The sequence below is a fragment of the Salvelinus sp. IW2-2015 genome, linkage group LG9, assembly GCF_002910315.2.
Source record: "Salvelinus sp. IW2-2015 linkage group LG9, ASM291031v2, whole genome shotgun sequence".
Classification (NCBI taxonomy): Eukaryota; Metazoa; Chordata; class Actinopteri; order Salmoniformes; family Salmonidae; genus Salvelinus; species Salvelinus sp. IW2-2015.
In genome coordinates this window covers 7,966,802-7,982,800 of record NC_036849.1, presented here as the reverse complement: position 1 = coordinate 7,982,800, position 15,999 = coordinate 7,966,802, and the positions used below count along the sequence as shown (strand labels likewise).

The following is a 15,999-nucleotide window of genomic DNA, read 5'->3' as shown; positions in this document are numbered from 1 at the left end:
TAATATTTTAACATGGAAACTTTACTAAATCAAATTCATTAATATTCCCATACCGTTATTACAGAGAATCAGACAAATTATGCTTCTTAGCTTATTCAAGACTGTCTCAAAATACAACACTGCCCCTTTAAGACATAAAAAAAGCTCTTTACTTGAATCGCTTTTCAAAGATGGCTAGAAATGTACACATTGTTGACTAGAAATGAGCTCTAACTGGTCTAATGACTAGTAAAGCATATCAACAAATGTGCACAGGTGGCTACATGCAGCTTCACTTCGATCTCAAAACAAGCACATCTACTCGTGACCGCTCATGCTGTCAACACAGTCCAGTTCAAAGTGAATGGAACAGATCCATATGGCAATGGCTATTTGCATATAAGCCTACTGCAGCTCTGATTGGTTATGGTGCACGGGTCTATGTACGGGCCTGAGTCGTGCCTGTCAATGCAATAGACTCCTACTCCAATGCGCTCTACCTACAAGAAAATCTCTTGCAAAGTTAGTTTTGCATACTAAGTCTTGCATTGTTTATTTTCAGTATGTCACATTGAAAATGGCTAATATTGCGTTGATTCAAGTACAATTCCCACAGTAGAGCAAAACGTTGATAGTGTTAACTAAAGGGGAAAACTCTAGAAAGATGAGTGAAGTACAGTCTTGTGCTTCTCTGCAGGAGGCCTTTTGCCTCTTGGTAGGCCGTCATTGTAAATATGAATTTGTTCTTAACTTACTTGCCTAGGTACATAAAGGTTAAATAAAATAACAATTATTCTGAGCAGCAGTCCGAGGGGAGCTGCGAACCCACACACGTGTGCAGCTGAGAGGGAAAAATGCATACAACCTTTTGAGGCATACATAAATGTTTCATCCATAAAGATTATATCAAATCAAATCAAGTTTATTTTATATAGCCCTTCGTACATCAGCTAATATCTCGAAGTGCTGTACAGAAACCCATACATTTGAAAGTCCGTCCTTTAATACTTATGCTATACTCAGTAATTATAGATTCATATTCTAGTTTATTATATAATTTATACCTTATTTTTGCTAATGTAGAAATATATTTGTATTACAATACAGTTAAATTATTTTATACGATGGCATTGTTGAATACTTGTTTCTTATTGGCTTGAAGGGCATTCTAGAGCGTGCGTTATTTCCCTATAACACACAGTATATTTGCACGGTAGAATTCAATGGCCATAGTTAATTCTTACATGTTCTATGTTTGAGCTGCTTTTGAAAGCAAAAGTCAAATTGAAAACATTATTGGGGTTGTTGAATTCGATTTTCATAGGACTGAAGGTTTGGTTAGCTGAACAGGCAAGTATGTTTGTTTGCTAGCTACTTCAGTGGATGTTGAATGCATTTCTAGTGGGAAATGTGTTCAATTGTAGGCGTGGTATAAAAGGGACGATCAACTCGGTGCTCTATCTGCTCTCTGGAAAATAATTCAGCTCCGTGGAAGGTCATTTCCACTCCGCTAACGCGTCGCGGAACACGCATTCCACGTCGTTCATTCTTTCCCATGGAACGCATAGACATAGCCCCTCGTTGATTATCCCCTACATATTGAATTATGAAACTATGATAATGGTTAACCCCGTTAGTCCTGAGGGCATTTTGCTTGTGTCTTGTCTTTTTAATATTTTACAAAGTGCTGCTTATCTCTATACATAAGCCCAAAGGGTTTGCTGTAAATCAGTAAGGCAAAAACATCATTTGATACTACAGCTGATATGAAAGTGTAAGCTGGTAACCATGCTGCCATATAATCTTTTTATGTTGGGGGTTGTTGATCATCAAGCTATCTTTATTTTCTGTAGTCTACATTTTTGTAATCTACATTTTAACCTGGATTGCCACAATATCCTCTCTAGGTTTCTTCCTAGGTTCTGGCCTTTCTAGGGAGTTTTTCCTAGCCACCGTGCTTCTACATCTGCATTGCTTGCTGTTTGGGGTTTTAGGCCGGGTTTCTGTACAGCCCTTTGTGACATTGGCTGATGTCAAAAGAGCTTTGTAAATAAATGTAATTGATTGATTGATGTTATTCGATGCATTTTATTTGGAAAGGCACACAGAGAATGCAGTAGCTCATTCTATCGTGCAAGTTTATTGATCGAAGATATCAACAACGACGAAAATCCTCCAGGTTGCGTAAATGTCTTCCAGTGGGTTGCTCCCTCCCAGCCTTGTCCCATAGTGAACATTGTGTTGTCATGCATGATGTGAACACGGATAAAAAGAGGTTGTAGCAGAAACGCTGCCCCCTTTAGTCCCATGAGACACAGTGGCAGCCATATGCACTATGCCTGTTCCCTATTAAACATGTGCTGAATTGAAAGTGACATCTTCCTGCATTTACCTCAGATCCCCAGGTTTAGTGGGTTGGAAAGGAGAAGGAGGGAGGAGAAGCGAGGATGTTTCCCTTATGGTTATCAACGACAGAGAACAACCTCGATTTCATAGTCATTTTCAATAACAGAAACAGAAACGAATGTGTATAATGTCTGTTGTTTGTATACTGTGTATGGAGGATATTGATATTTGTAATCTGGCTATGCCTTTTTTAATTGGCTTAAATAAAGTTGCATTGAATTGAAACTCACCCACTGACAACATTTCTAAAATGTTTTTCTACCGGGGATGTTAACATTATCGTGACACAGCATCGTGACGGCAGCCCCCTCTCACTATAAGTGAACACTTTCCCTGCGACAGGTTAAGTGTCTGACAAGAAAGCGGAAATGTATAATTAACATCAATAGCAGGCTGGAAGTCTGTCGAGGCGTGGCCTTTTCAAGGAAGGACTTGTTCCTGGCAAATTGTCCCCATTAATCTTCAGCTTAATTGATTGTGAAAAGTTTTAGGATGACATTTAAAAAAAGCATGCACGGCCGGTGATTGATTTGGGGAAAATGAACTAATAATGAATGCAAGGCAGTCATTACTTGTTGAGCACAGCGGCTAATTTTAGACAGATTAGAGTGGGTTTGATAGTGCTTAATAAAGAGGGTAGCTTGATGAGCTCCTCTGTGTCTCTACACTACTCTCTCTGCTCTACTCTACCTGCCTGTCTGGCCTCTCAGGGCTTAACCAGTGCTCATTACTCTGAGTGACTCTGTCTCTGCCTAATGCCAATAGCTAAAGGGACTTATCCAAAGCCAAACTCAATAAGATGCACTAGCGGACCCTTTTACCATTTCTCCCCTGTATTTTTTACCTAACTCACCAAAAATTCTATGACAATTTTTGGAAAACTCCAAACCAAACCTAAATTCAAATTGTTCCTTCTTTGTTGAAACCGTTCAAACACGTATAAAATGTGTATAGAATGTGTAACACTTTTTTTTTTACAGCCCTATTTCAGAATTTATTTACAAAGACAGGACATCACGTAGCTTAGCGGTTAAGAGCATTGGGCCAGTAAACAAAAAGTCACTGGTCCGAATCCCATGAGTCGAGAAATCTGTGGATGTGCCCTTGAGCAAGGCACTTAACCCTAATTGCTCCTGTATGTTGCTCTGGATAAGAGTGTCTGCTAAATGACAAAAATGTCAATGTACACATTCTACATAGTAGTAGAAGATTATATGATAACAGTGATTACAATTAAAAATATGTTCATCTTGACCCCTTTGTCTGGTTGATTTTCTAAAGAGAAGTGTACCTGGGCCCTATACGTATGTGACAGGCTGGCAGGCCTGGGAGCAGTAGAAACAGTGAGAGCCCTAGAAGCACTGGGTTAGGTTGCTGTTTAATCTGACAGAGTGAGTGTAAATGTCTCCCGGCACTGTGCCTGTCTCCTGTCCGGACCTAGTCATGTGACACGGGATTAATCATGCCCTGTGTGTGAACAGAATGGGACAGGGTGATGGCTCTGTTGGTTGTGTGTGTGTGTGTGTGTGTGTGTGTGTGTGTGTGTGTGTGTGTGTGTGTGTGTGTGTGTGTGTGTGTGTGTGTGTGTGTGTGTGTGTGTGTGTGTGTGGTGTGTGTGTGTGTGTGTGTGTGTGTGTGTGTGTGTGTGTGTGTGTGTGTGTGTGTGTGAGTGGAACGGGACAGCATTAGTAGCTATCTCTAGTTCCCTCTCATTGTGTCATGGTCCCCAGCTACCCGGCTACCATAGCTGCTTTGTGCTCCAGGCTCCTTTGACTCTGAGTGGCCCGGTTGACCTGGGAACGGGGCTGCATTCAAACAAGCCTTCTATGGTCTTTTTGTTTTCAGGCCCAAAAACATTGAATTTGTTGACAAACAGGTTTTGTCAACCCAAATAATCAATGAACTGATTTCATATGCGGAGATCAGCAGAGGTTGGCAGCTGCCCCCATCTTCATGCCGGAAGGAAGCCCTTTGCTTTTTTCCCACCGTCCCTACTCCCCTCTACCCCCATCTCAGACGTTACAGAGAAGACAGGTTTTGGGGTGCCTTCACTTTTGTGGCGTTTTAAAAGTAGTGTTTCTCTTTGCTAACATATTGGAACTATTCACCAAGGTATTGAGCTACAGAAACGCCATAGTCATGCAGCCAAAACAGACCCACTGGTACTAATCAGGGAGGGCAGAGATTGAGCTTGTTGATGGAAGGTGTGTGTGTAGCTATAGAAGGCTGGGTTAAGGTGTGTGTGTTCAGGTCAATGTTAAGGTGTGTGTGTAGTTGTAGCAGGAAGATGGAATGCTGTGTGTTTGGGGGTGACAGTGAGCGAGACTCACTCTGTGTCTGTCTCTGTGGGGCCCTGGCCAATCACTGTCCAAAATAGTCTCTCTATCTCTGTGGCATTGTGGTCCCGGTAATGGCTCCTCCTCAGCAGAATTCTTCCCAGTGTCTCTCCCTCCCTGGCTGGAGAGAGGCCAGCAGCAGCCATAGAGGAGAGGGGAGAATAGAGGAGTGGAGAGGAGCGAGGAGGAGAGGAGCGGAGAAGAGCGATGAGGGGAGAGGAGAGGCTGAAGGAGAGGAGAGGGGGGGAAATGACAGCGCTCAGGGACAGTGTGTTGACCGTTTTGTCGTCTCCCACTGTGTGTTGTCATCTCTCCAGTCAGTGGGCTGGATTGGATGCGACAGCAGCAATAGGTCATTAACAGCAATGGGACATGTCCTCTGGCAGATAGACTGGGGGGGATGAAACACACAGACTAAATAGTAACATTGATATCACTGGCCCGTAATAGTTTTGCATGAGATAAATGATACGTTGGTGAATTTTTTTAAAGCATTGTAAAAGGACTCGCCTGCCTCTGAAGGGCAAAATGTCTGGTGTGGGTGGAAGAGAGTAAGGGGTGGATGGTGGGTGGATGCCTCTCTCTTTTCATTTTCTCTGTCTCTCTTCTCTTCACTCTCTGCTCTCTCTCCTCTCTCTTCCTCCTCTCTCTCTCTCTCTCTCTCTCTCTCTCTCTCTCTCTCTCTCTCTCTCTCTCTCTCTGCCTCTATCTCTTTCTCTCTCTGTGTCTCTCTCTCTTTCTCCCTCTTGTCTTTCTCTTGTCTGTCTGTCTGTCTGTCTGTCTGTCTCTCTCACCATGTATAACCAAAAACGTGATAAACAAATCAAAATATATTTTATATTTTGAGATTCTTCAAAGTAGCCACCCTTTGCCTTGATGACAGTTTTCTCTCAACCAGCTTCATGAGGTAGTCACCTGGAATGCATTTCAATTAACAGGTGTGCCTTGTTATAAGTTAATTTGTGGAATTTCTTTCCTTCTTAATGCATTTGAGCCAGTCAGTTGTGTTGTGACAAGGTAGGGTTGGCATACAGAAGATAGCCCTATTTGGTAAAATACCAAGTGCATATTATGACAAGAACAGCTCAAATAAGCAAAGAGAAACGACAGTCCATCATTACTTTAAGACATTCAAGAACTTTTAAAGTTTCTTCAAATACTGTAGCAAAAACCATAAAGCGCTATGATGAAACTGGCTCTCATGAGGAAAGGAAGACCCAGAGTAACCTCTGCTGCAGAGGATAAGTTCATTAGAGTTACCAGCCTCAGAAATTGCAGCCCAAGTAAATGCTTCACAGAGTTCAAGTAACAGACAAATCTCAACATCAACTGTTCAGAGGAGACTGCGTGAATCAGGCATGGTCGAATTGTTTTATAAAAAACATTACTAAAGGACACCAATAAGAAGAAGAGACTTGCTTAGGCCAAGAAACATGAGCAATGGACATTAGACCGGTGGAAATGTTTCCTTTGGTCTGATGAGTCCAAAATTGTGATTTTTGTTTCCAACCGCTGTGTCTTTGTGAGACGCAGAGTAGGTGAACGGATGATCGCTGCATGTGTGGTTCCCACCGTGAAGCATGGAGGAGGAGGTGTGATGGTGTGCTGGTGCTTTGCTGGTGACACTGTCTGTGATTTATTTAGAATTCAAGGCACATTTAACCAGCATGGCTACCAAAACATTCTGCAGCGATAAGCCATCCCATCCGGTTTGCTCTTAGTGGGACTATCATTTGTTTTTCAACAGGACAATGACCCAAAACACCCCTCCAGGTTGTGTAAGGTCTATTTGACCAAGAAGGAGAGTGATGGTGCTGCATCAGATAAACTGGCCTCCAAAATCACCCGACCTCAACCCAATTGAGATGGTTTGGGATGAGTTGGACCGCAGAGTGAAGGAAAAGCAGCCAACAAGTGCTCAGCATATGTGGGAACTCCTTCAAGACTGTTGGTAAAGCATTCCTCATGAAGCTGGTTGAGAGAATGCCAAGAGTATGCAAAGCTGTCATCAAGGCAAAGGGTGGCTACTTTGAAGAATCTACAATGTAAAATAATTTGATTTGTTTAACACTTTTTTGGTTACTACATGATTCCATGTGTTATTTCATAGTTTTGATGTCTTCACTACTATTCTACAATGTAGAAAATAGTCAAAATAAAGGAAAACCCTTGAATGAGTAGGTGTGTCCAAACTTTTGACTGGTACTCAATTTCTCCCTTTCTCTCTCTCTCTTCAATCGTTATTGCATAATTGAAAATGGAGGGGGCCTTGACCTTCACCGCCCTCCGGACCCCGAACTCCCCCTCCCACAATGATCTCTGTTCAGTCCGAGACTCCCCTTGCCTTCGGAATGAGTCATCACACTACACCCTTATCCCTGCTGGGATGAAACAGATCTGTCTCACTTGTTGTCTGTTGTTTCTTGTGACAGAATGTGAAGAATACACTTTTTTCAAGTAATCATTGCTTGAGGGTAGTAGCACTCTCACGCATACATGCATAAACGTAATGCAGAGAAGTTGAACATCCTCAATATGCAAAATTGCTCTTTGTTGGGAGTTATCAAAAGAAGCAGTGTTTGATGTCTCTTTAAATGATAGAGAATCGACAGCATGTGTTGTTTGTAGATGAATGAGAGACAGAGTGTAGTGAGAGCCAGACAGAAGGACTCCTAATTACAGAAAGGCTGTTGTAAAGAGTAGAAAGACTCCCAGCTTCTATCAGCACCTGTGGAGGGCAAGGGGGACAGGACACCCAACACGCCTTAATATGCCACACATCTTAAGGTCCAACACACAAATCTGTCAAATCTTTCATCTTGACTTCTTTCCTGACGTTGTTTTTTCTCTCCCTCTTGTTTGGTTAGCTTTGTTGCGTTTGTTGTTTTCAGCGAGTCAGACTTGTGTGATAATGGGGCTCTGTTTCAAAAAGCCCTTCGTTTTCAAACCCCTTCCATCTCCACACCGGCGGAAGCAGAGAAAGACGCCTGCTTTAGAAACGACAGCTGTTTACATTTGCATAACATCAAGGAGGAGCCGGGCTGTGTGTTTGAGGCCCGTCTGTGTGCAGCTGTCACAAGTTGTAATCGCAGGTTGATTTGTGATTCGGGAAAAAAAATCGCCATTATGGCTCTATGCCTCTGTTGTTGTTGAGCAGCCGCACAGAACAGTTTCGGTTTGTAGGCCTACTTAGAGGGAAAGAAAAAGACAAAGTGGATGGAGGCATTTTCCTCCTCCTCCTCCTCCTCCTCCCTGTGCCAGAGGAGCAGATTCCAGACTCTCTCCTCCCTCTCTCTCCTCTCCTCCTCTCTCCTCTCCTCTCCTCTCCTCTCCTCTCCCTCTCCTCTCCTCTCCTTCTCCTCTCCTCTCTCTCCTCTCCTCTCCTCTCCTCTCCTCTCCTCTCCTCTCCTCTCCTCTCCTCTCCTCTCCTCTCCTCCCTCTCCTCTCCTCTCCTCTCCTCTCCTCTCCTGTCCTGTCCTGTCCTCCCCTCCCCTCTCCTCTGCTCTTCTCCCTCTTCTCCCCTCCCCTCTCCTCTCCACAGATCATCAGAACTCCTCTGTCTATCACTGCTCTCTCTATTGACCGCGGTTCGCATGGCCATTGTTCCTCTTGTTGGGAAGCGATAAAGCCAGAGGTTAATTGGGAAAGTCCTGAAGCTGGCCTTTGTGCTCCGGTCTGGCCCCCAAACAAAACAGTCTAGGAATGTGAGCCATTACATCGAGCCCAGGCAGCTCCACTGTGTCTCTGTCACACCCACATGCCATTTAACTGCTTATCTATGAGGCTAGAGAATGGAAGTGGCACTCCTAGAAAGCACCATTCATTCTAGCCCCAGCCCTACGAATGTTAATCACGACTGCAGTACGGAGTCTCTACTTGCTACCTCTCACGTTGTCATATAAAGCCACTATTGTTGTTTTTCATATCCCACTCGGGTCTGAGCATATGCATTAATTCCAGTTAACACTCAATAATTGCAGGTGGCCATGGCACAGAGTGTAACAACGTCTCAGTCGTGATCAGTTTGCAGTAATGGTAGATTATTGAGACATTTTTTTGTCAAATTCAATTTGAAATTGCCCTGTCAACCAACCATACACAAACTGCGCATGGATTTTCATCTGTCATGGCTTTTTTATCAGTCATCTCCATGTAACACATTCTTTTGGTAGAAAAGCAGGTCTGATGTTTTGCTCTCTCTCTGCAGTGTAAAGGGTCGCCACTCCATGCTTTTATCTCAGCTCGTTGAAAGCCGCTGTCTCCCATACTTGATAGTTATTCTTTTGTTTACTAATGTGCTGTTGAAAGCAAACATTTCAGAGCCCTTCTGCTGTGGTTCACTACATTGCATAACATAATGGGAGGGGAATTTACATACCCACACGCGCACACACACACACACACACACACACACCACACCACACACACACACACACACAACACACCACACCACACACACACACACACACACACCACACACACACACACCACACACACACAACACACACACACACACACACACACACACACACACACACACACACACACACACACACAGTGAGCCCAGCCCTAGCCTCTGCCCACATGCGCTTCTATATTCAACCAACTCATGATGAGCGGTTCATTTCGATGCAGGATCTGGATGGGCCTCTGACAGACAGACACAAAGACAGACAGACAGACAAACAGACAGACAGATGTCAAATGTAACGATTATGATAACATTTTAGTGTGTTCCATGTGAAGTGAATCGCTGACAGTCCACTGTGTCAGAGGTTGTCCACTGAGGTGTACACTAGGCGGAGCCGTAGATGTTGGGTACAGATGTGCTCTGAGGTCCACGGGGTTCAGGTTAGGAATGGAAGGCAGACCGACACAGGTGTTATTGATGTGCATATGTCTGCTGCAGGCAGCAGGTGGATGGTGGATCCGCAGTGCAGGATTCGTAGGAAGGCAGGTGTGATAGGTATGCAGGTGTGAGCTGGGTGCAGGTGTCATAGGAAGGCAGGTGTGAAAGGTGTGAGCTGCGTACAGCCTTCTGCAAGTGTCTTCTAAGAGGCAGCTCCTTACAGGTGGCTAATAACTCTTTGTCACGTCAGGTAAACATAGAGGAAGTACAGATATGTACTTTATGAGGCTTTATTATGAGGAATATGTAACAGAAGCAGTAAACTAAAGACAGGTCATTGTTTACATATTCAGGCATACACACACACACACACACACACACATCTAGTATAGATTGTACATAACGGTAGCTGAAACAGCACAGAGGTGTGATTTCATCTCTATTTCACCATGGCTCCTGTGGCAGCATGACCTGACGTCAGGCTAGAATCTTGAGGAGTAAAAGATCAATGTCGAACGTCGAGCCAGGCATTCTGATTACCAGCCCTCCTCTATACTTCCTGTGCAGCCCCCATGCCCAGACCCACCCCTTCATTAGCAATGGGAATTCGGACAGAGAGGGAAAAAAACAGGGCCCTTATTATTTATGCAGTCAATAGCAAGGGCTTGTCTGCATTCATAATTGTTTGATTTTATAGGCCAGTCTTTAAACAAACATTGTCTATGGTAATGTGATGCCCTGACGGATGGCGAAAGGTTTTGTCTGTGAATATCATTTGGATAATTAAAAATGACAGATGAAATCGCCCGCTGTCTTGACCCTCACTTTGTTCCCCGAGTGATGGCGAGGAGATGCTGATTGCTGTCAATCAGGGGCCTTGGGAGGATTGGGAAACTCTGGCAGCCATGAACCCTGACCCACACTGTTGATCTGAAATAGATAACAACCTTGAAATACCTGCAGAATTTAAACAGCTTCGCTCTGTGTCGAGAGCCGGGGCGCCTTCCCAAAAGAGCCCCCTTAACCCCCTCCCTCATTCCTTCTCTCTCTTCTCTCTTTCTCCTCAACTAGCTCTTCTTCTCTCTCTCTCTCTCTCTCTCTCTCTCTCTCTCTCTCTCTCTCTCTCTCTCTCTCTCTCTCGCTCTCTTTCACTCCCTCTCCATACTCCATCCCCAGGTCTGAGCAGCTGTGCAGATTACATACCTCCTGATATAACCCAGACCCAACAATAAGGGGAGCGAGCACAGAGATGCAAATTAAAAGATCATTCTAATGGCCTTCAGATTTACTACAGATCAGGCTGCAGTTCTCGGCTAGAATAACTTTCCCCTTGTCTCAATTGGATTGCATTTGAACTAGTTAAACTACTAAACTAGTAGTGTCGTCCCCCAGAAGGCGCTCTCTCTGTCAAACTCTCTATACAGATGCCGTATCTTAATTTGATCATTCTGTTGTTGCAGGAATTTTATGTTTCTAAAGTTTGTAATTTCCACTTAAAAATGTCAGACTTGATATGCCTAAATGAAAAATGTATCAACCCCTAAAAAAAAATCCATTAATTATCTTCTCCATTATAATTCACATTTCCTGTTGCTGCAGGATTACTTTCCTGCTGTAAGACACTAGCTCAAACAAAGATGTGGCATCTGTACACTGAATTTACAAAACATTAAGAACACCTCCCTAATACTGAGGGAAATGTGTCTCCCGCATTTAACCCAACCCCTCTGAGTCAGACTACCATAATCAAAATCCATGGCGCCCGGGGAACAGTGGGTTAACTGCCTTGCTCAGAACGACAGATTTTTACCTTGTCAGCTCGGGGATTCAATCCGGCAACCTTTCGGTTACTGGCCCACCGCTCTAACCACTGGCCTACCTGCCGCCCACACCTGGTCAGTCTATGTCAGGGAAAGAGCAGGTGTTCTTAAAGTGGAACTGACAGCATTTTAGCAACATGAAATCTTATTCAAATCTGTTCATATCCACCCACAGGAAGAATATGACACTTACAAAACAATAATAGCCCTTATATTTAGTCATTTTCCCCTTTTCATCAATTCTTTGAATGTTTAGGAATTACGTACACTAAGGTATTTGTGAAAATGTTATAACAATATAGAGTGGGAAAGTGGCCGGGCGTTTGGACAATTAATATACGCTGCAGTAAATACAAACAAATAAAAAGATTTGTCTCAATCCAGGACCGGAGTCTATGCAGACTGGTGCACCATAGCTAATCAGAGCTACAGTAGGCCTTTATGAAGACAAGCCATTTGACACAGGCCTGCCATCATTCACTTTGAACTGGTCTGTGTTTTTACAGGCAGTTGCAACAACTCAACTTTAGATCGTTAGAACTCAAACGCCAAAAGCCACCTGGATGGATTTCTGCAAATATGTCAATACCACAGGAGTCTTCTTACATTTGGGAACTTTACAGTCCTATTGATCACTCCAATTTGCATACCGCCCCAACAGATCCACAGATGATGCCGTCTCTATTGCACTCCACAGTGCCCTTTCCCACCTGGACAAAAGGAACACCTACAGTTGAAGTTGGAAGTTTGCATACACTTAGGTTGGAGTCATGAAAACACATTTTTCAACCACTCCACAGATGTTTTGTTAAGATACTATTGTTTTGGCAAGTCGGTTAGGACATCTACTTTGTGCATGACACAGTAAATGTTTCCAACAAGTGTTTACAGACAGATTATTTCACTTATAATTCACTGTATCACAATTCCAGTGGGTCAGAAGTTTACATACACTAAGTTGACTGTTTCCTTTAAACAGTTTGGAAAATTCCAGAAAATGATATCATAGCTTTAGAAGCTTCTGATAGGCTAATTGACATAATTTGAGTCAATTGGAGGTGTAACTGTGGATGTATTTCAAGGCCTACCTTCAAAGTGCCTCTTTGCTTGACATCATGGAAAAATCAAAAGAAATCAGCCAAGACCTCAGAAAAAAAAGTATTGAATTTCACAAGTCAGGTTCATCCTTGGGAGCAATTTCCAAACGCCTGAAGGTACCACGCTCATCTGTACAAACAATAGTACGCAAGTATAAACACCATGGGACCACGCAGCCGTCATACCGCTCAGGAAGGAGACGCGCTCTGTCTCCTGGAGATGAATGTACTTTGGTGCGAAAAGTGCAAATCAATCCCAGAACAACAGCAAAGGACCTTGTGAAGATGCTGGAGGAAACAGGTACAAAAGTATCTGTATCCACAGTAAAACAAGTCCTATATCGACATAACCTGAAAGGCTGCTCAGCAAGGAAGAAGCCACTGCTCCAAAACTGCCATAAAAAGCCAGACTACACGGTTTGCAACTGCACATGGGACAAAGATCGTACTTTTTGGAGAAATGTCTCTGGTCTGATGAAACAAAATAACTGTTTGGCCATAATGACCAGTGTTATGTTTGGAGGAAAAAGGGGGAGGCTTGCAAGCCGAAGAACACCATCCCAACCGTGAAGCACGGGGGTGGCGGCATCATGTTGTGGGGGTGCTTTGCTGCAGGAGGGACTGGTGCAATCATGAGGAAGGAAAATAATGTGGATATATTGAAGCAACATCTCAAGACATCAGTCAGGAAGTTAAAGCTTGGTCGCAAATGAGTCTTCCAAATGGACAATGACCCCAAGCATACTTCCAAAGTTGTGGAAAAATGACTTAAGGACAACAAAGTCAAGGTATTGGAGTGGCCATCACAAAGCCCTGACCTCAATCCCATAGAAAATGTGTGGTCAGAAGTGAAAAAAAATATGTGTGAGCAAGGAGGCCTGCAAACCTGACTTAGTTACACCAGCTCTGTCAGAAGGAATGGGCCACAATTTACCCAACTTATTGTGGGAAGCTTGTGGAAGGCTACCCGAAACGTTTGACCCAAGTTCAACAATTTAAAGGCAATGTTACCAAATACTAATTGAGTGTATGTAAACTTCTGACCCACTGGGAACGTGATGAAAGAAATAAAAGCTGAAATAAATCATTCTCTCTACTATTATTCTGACATTTCACATTCTTAAAATAAAGTGGGGATCCTAACTGACCTAAGACAGGGAATTTTTACGAGGATTAAATGTCAGGAATTGTGAAAAACTTAGTTTAAATGTATTTGGCTAAGGTGTATGTAAACTTCCGACTTCAACTGTAAATTATAATTGGAATTCACTTTGGAATTTAATTTAGATCTTATGTCTTGTAGTCGTTGTACATTTTGTTATGACAGTTCTGTCGCATCTTGCAATTAATGTTTGAGCATGTTTTCGTGTAGTATTTGTAAACTGTTGTGTTGACAGTGAGTAGATCATGCCTCCTCAGCATTAGTATTCTCCCACAGATCAGTGGCATAACACCACACACAACACTATTTGATCGTTTGAATGAGTTACTTTGCTTTGAGATTTACAACAACAGCAACAGTCAGGCGGCGGCTCGGAGCAGAAAAATGGATCCACGGTGCGTTCCCAATCCCTGACAATGTCTGATCTCCCAAAACACTGGAGCATTATAAACCAAATGACAAACGAATGAACACCACAATGAGAAGTCTGTGGGATTATATATCTATCTGCTTCTAAAAGAGAGGGGGGGGGGGGGATATTCAAAAGAGTTGAGCTGAGACGACGGGACACACACACACGGGAGGCTGGGAGGCTGGGAGGGAGGATGTCTTCTTAACAGAGCGTCTGACTTTCTAATAACGAGAGGGGAAATGTAAACCTCCATCTCCAAATACTGAGCCCAAATCCTTCCAGTAGGAAATTAATCCTCTCATTGCTCTGTTCCGTCGTTGTGTTGCCACTAAGGAATTGGATCCCATTGAATAATTTCATTATAACTTGTGAGCATGTGGATTAATAGGAGGTTTTACTGTAAAGGAGACGGGAGGCTTTTCTTCTCTCACCCCCCTCCACCCTCCTCTCTTTCTCAGTACCTGCTGCTGCTGGGAGGCACAAATCAACAGCCTAAAATGACACCCACGTTAATTACAGTCCATGCTTTCTCCATCAGAAAATGTATGTTTGTATTTGATTTTCGGAGGTAAGCTTTATTTGTATTGTTACCAGGCAAATAAGTAGGCCTATATTATTCGTATCATATGAATGCAGTACAGAGGATGCATGATGCTCCATAAAATGTGTACATTTAAATACAAAAATGCAAAAGAAATGCATGTATTTGTTTCCGTTGAAATATATTGAATTCAAATACGAATGGTGGTAGGTAATAGATGCAGGCACACCACCAGCAGCAGCATTACACCCTAGTAGGATGCTTTCTGTATAGCGCTTCCTGGACGTTCAGAGGTTCTCTCATTGGAGACGTTGTTATTGATTATGAAACACTGTCAATCTGAGCTTAATGGCATTAGGTCTGACTCTGAGGAGGCTTGTTAGAACGATACCCACCATGGACATGAAGGAAACATGAACTCTGGGGCTGGGAATAATTGTACATTACAGCTTGGGTCATTAAGAAAGAGAAAATGGAATTGATTTGGTTTTTAGAAGTGCCCTGACTTTATTCAGGCATAGTGTGAGTGGTGAGTTTCAAGCATTGTGTTTTAGTATAACTGTTTTTTTACAAACAGTGATTTATTAACCACATATTAACCACCTATTGCTGTTGAATGAATTTAATTCCTAATATCTCTGTTTGGGACTGTATGGAAAAGGTGTGCCTATTGTTTGCCTTGCCAGTGCCACAGAGAGTTTTTGTTGCGATTAATCCTTTCCCTTCCAAAAACATTACCCTAACCCTCAGTGAGTCACTTCTCATAATTATACACATTCGGAGCGAAATTGTCGCTAATGAAATGGGAACGCCTCCATAGTTTTGTGCCTTTGCACTTTGACTGGAGCAGAGCTGGAGCAGTGCAGAGCGGTGTGGGCCAGGAGCCAGTGCACTTAGCTGAGAAGGAAAGGCAGGGGAGGGAGCAGCTGGCGATGGGGGCCCCTAGGGGCCCTGGGGTGGGAGAGGGGAGAGGGGGTACTGCTCTCCTGTCTACAAGGTGATTAGAGCACAGAAAAACTAACTTCCAGCTCTCTGATCTCATAGTCCTCACTGTTACTGTTCTTTGACATGGCTTTTGCAGGCAGCATTGTTGGTTGTTTCCCTTTGTTTCTTTCGCATCCTATCTTGCCCCCTGATTAAAGACATGCTCTGGAACTTTGACGACTACTAAGTATTTTTAAAGCTCCCGCTTTGGGCTGGATGTGTCACTGTGTAGTTCATACATGCATAATCTATGAGAAGAATTACTGTCTTACCTCAATTAGCCACGAAATCCCTAGTTCGAAAGCGACTGTTTTTCTGGAGGCTGCGCTGTGCCATTTTCCCCAAATGTTCCCCCACATGGGCTAGCGATTCGAGTTCCAGCCAATGAGTTTCAGCCCTTCGCCATTTGCGCA

The 15,999-nt window shown here is 43.4% G+C and overlaps 1 protein-coding gene across 1 annotated transcript in view; it reads left to right on the top strand.

The window, feature by feature from the left end:
- Positions 1 to 7,111, top strand: part of LOC111968986 (neuronal PAS domain-containing protein 3-like) — a 160,797-nt gene extending 153,686 nt beyond the window's left edge. Inside the window, exon 6 of the mRNA XM_070445274.1 lies at positions 7,049 to 7,111. Within this exon, the coding sequence (XP_070301375.1) occupies positions 7,049 to 7,111 (63 nt within the window). The remainder of the gene's footprint in view (positions 1 to 7,048) is intronic.
- The last annotated feature ends 8,888 nt before the right edge of the window (positions 7,112 to 15,999 follow it).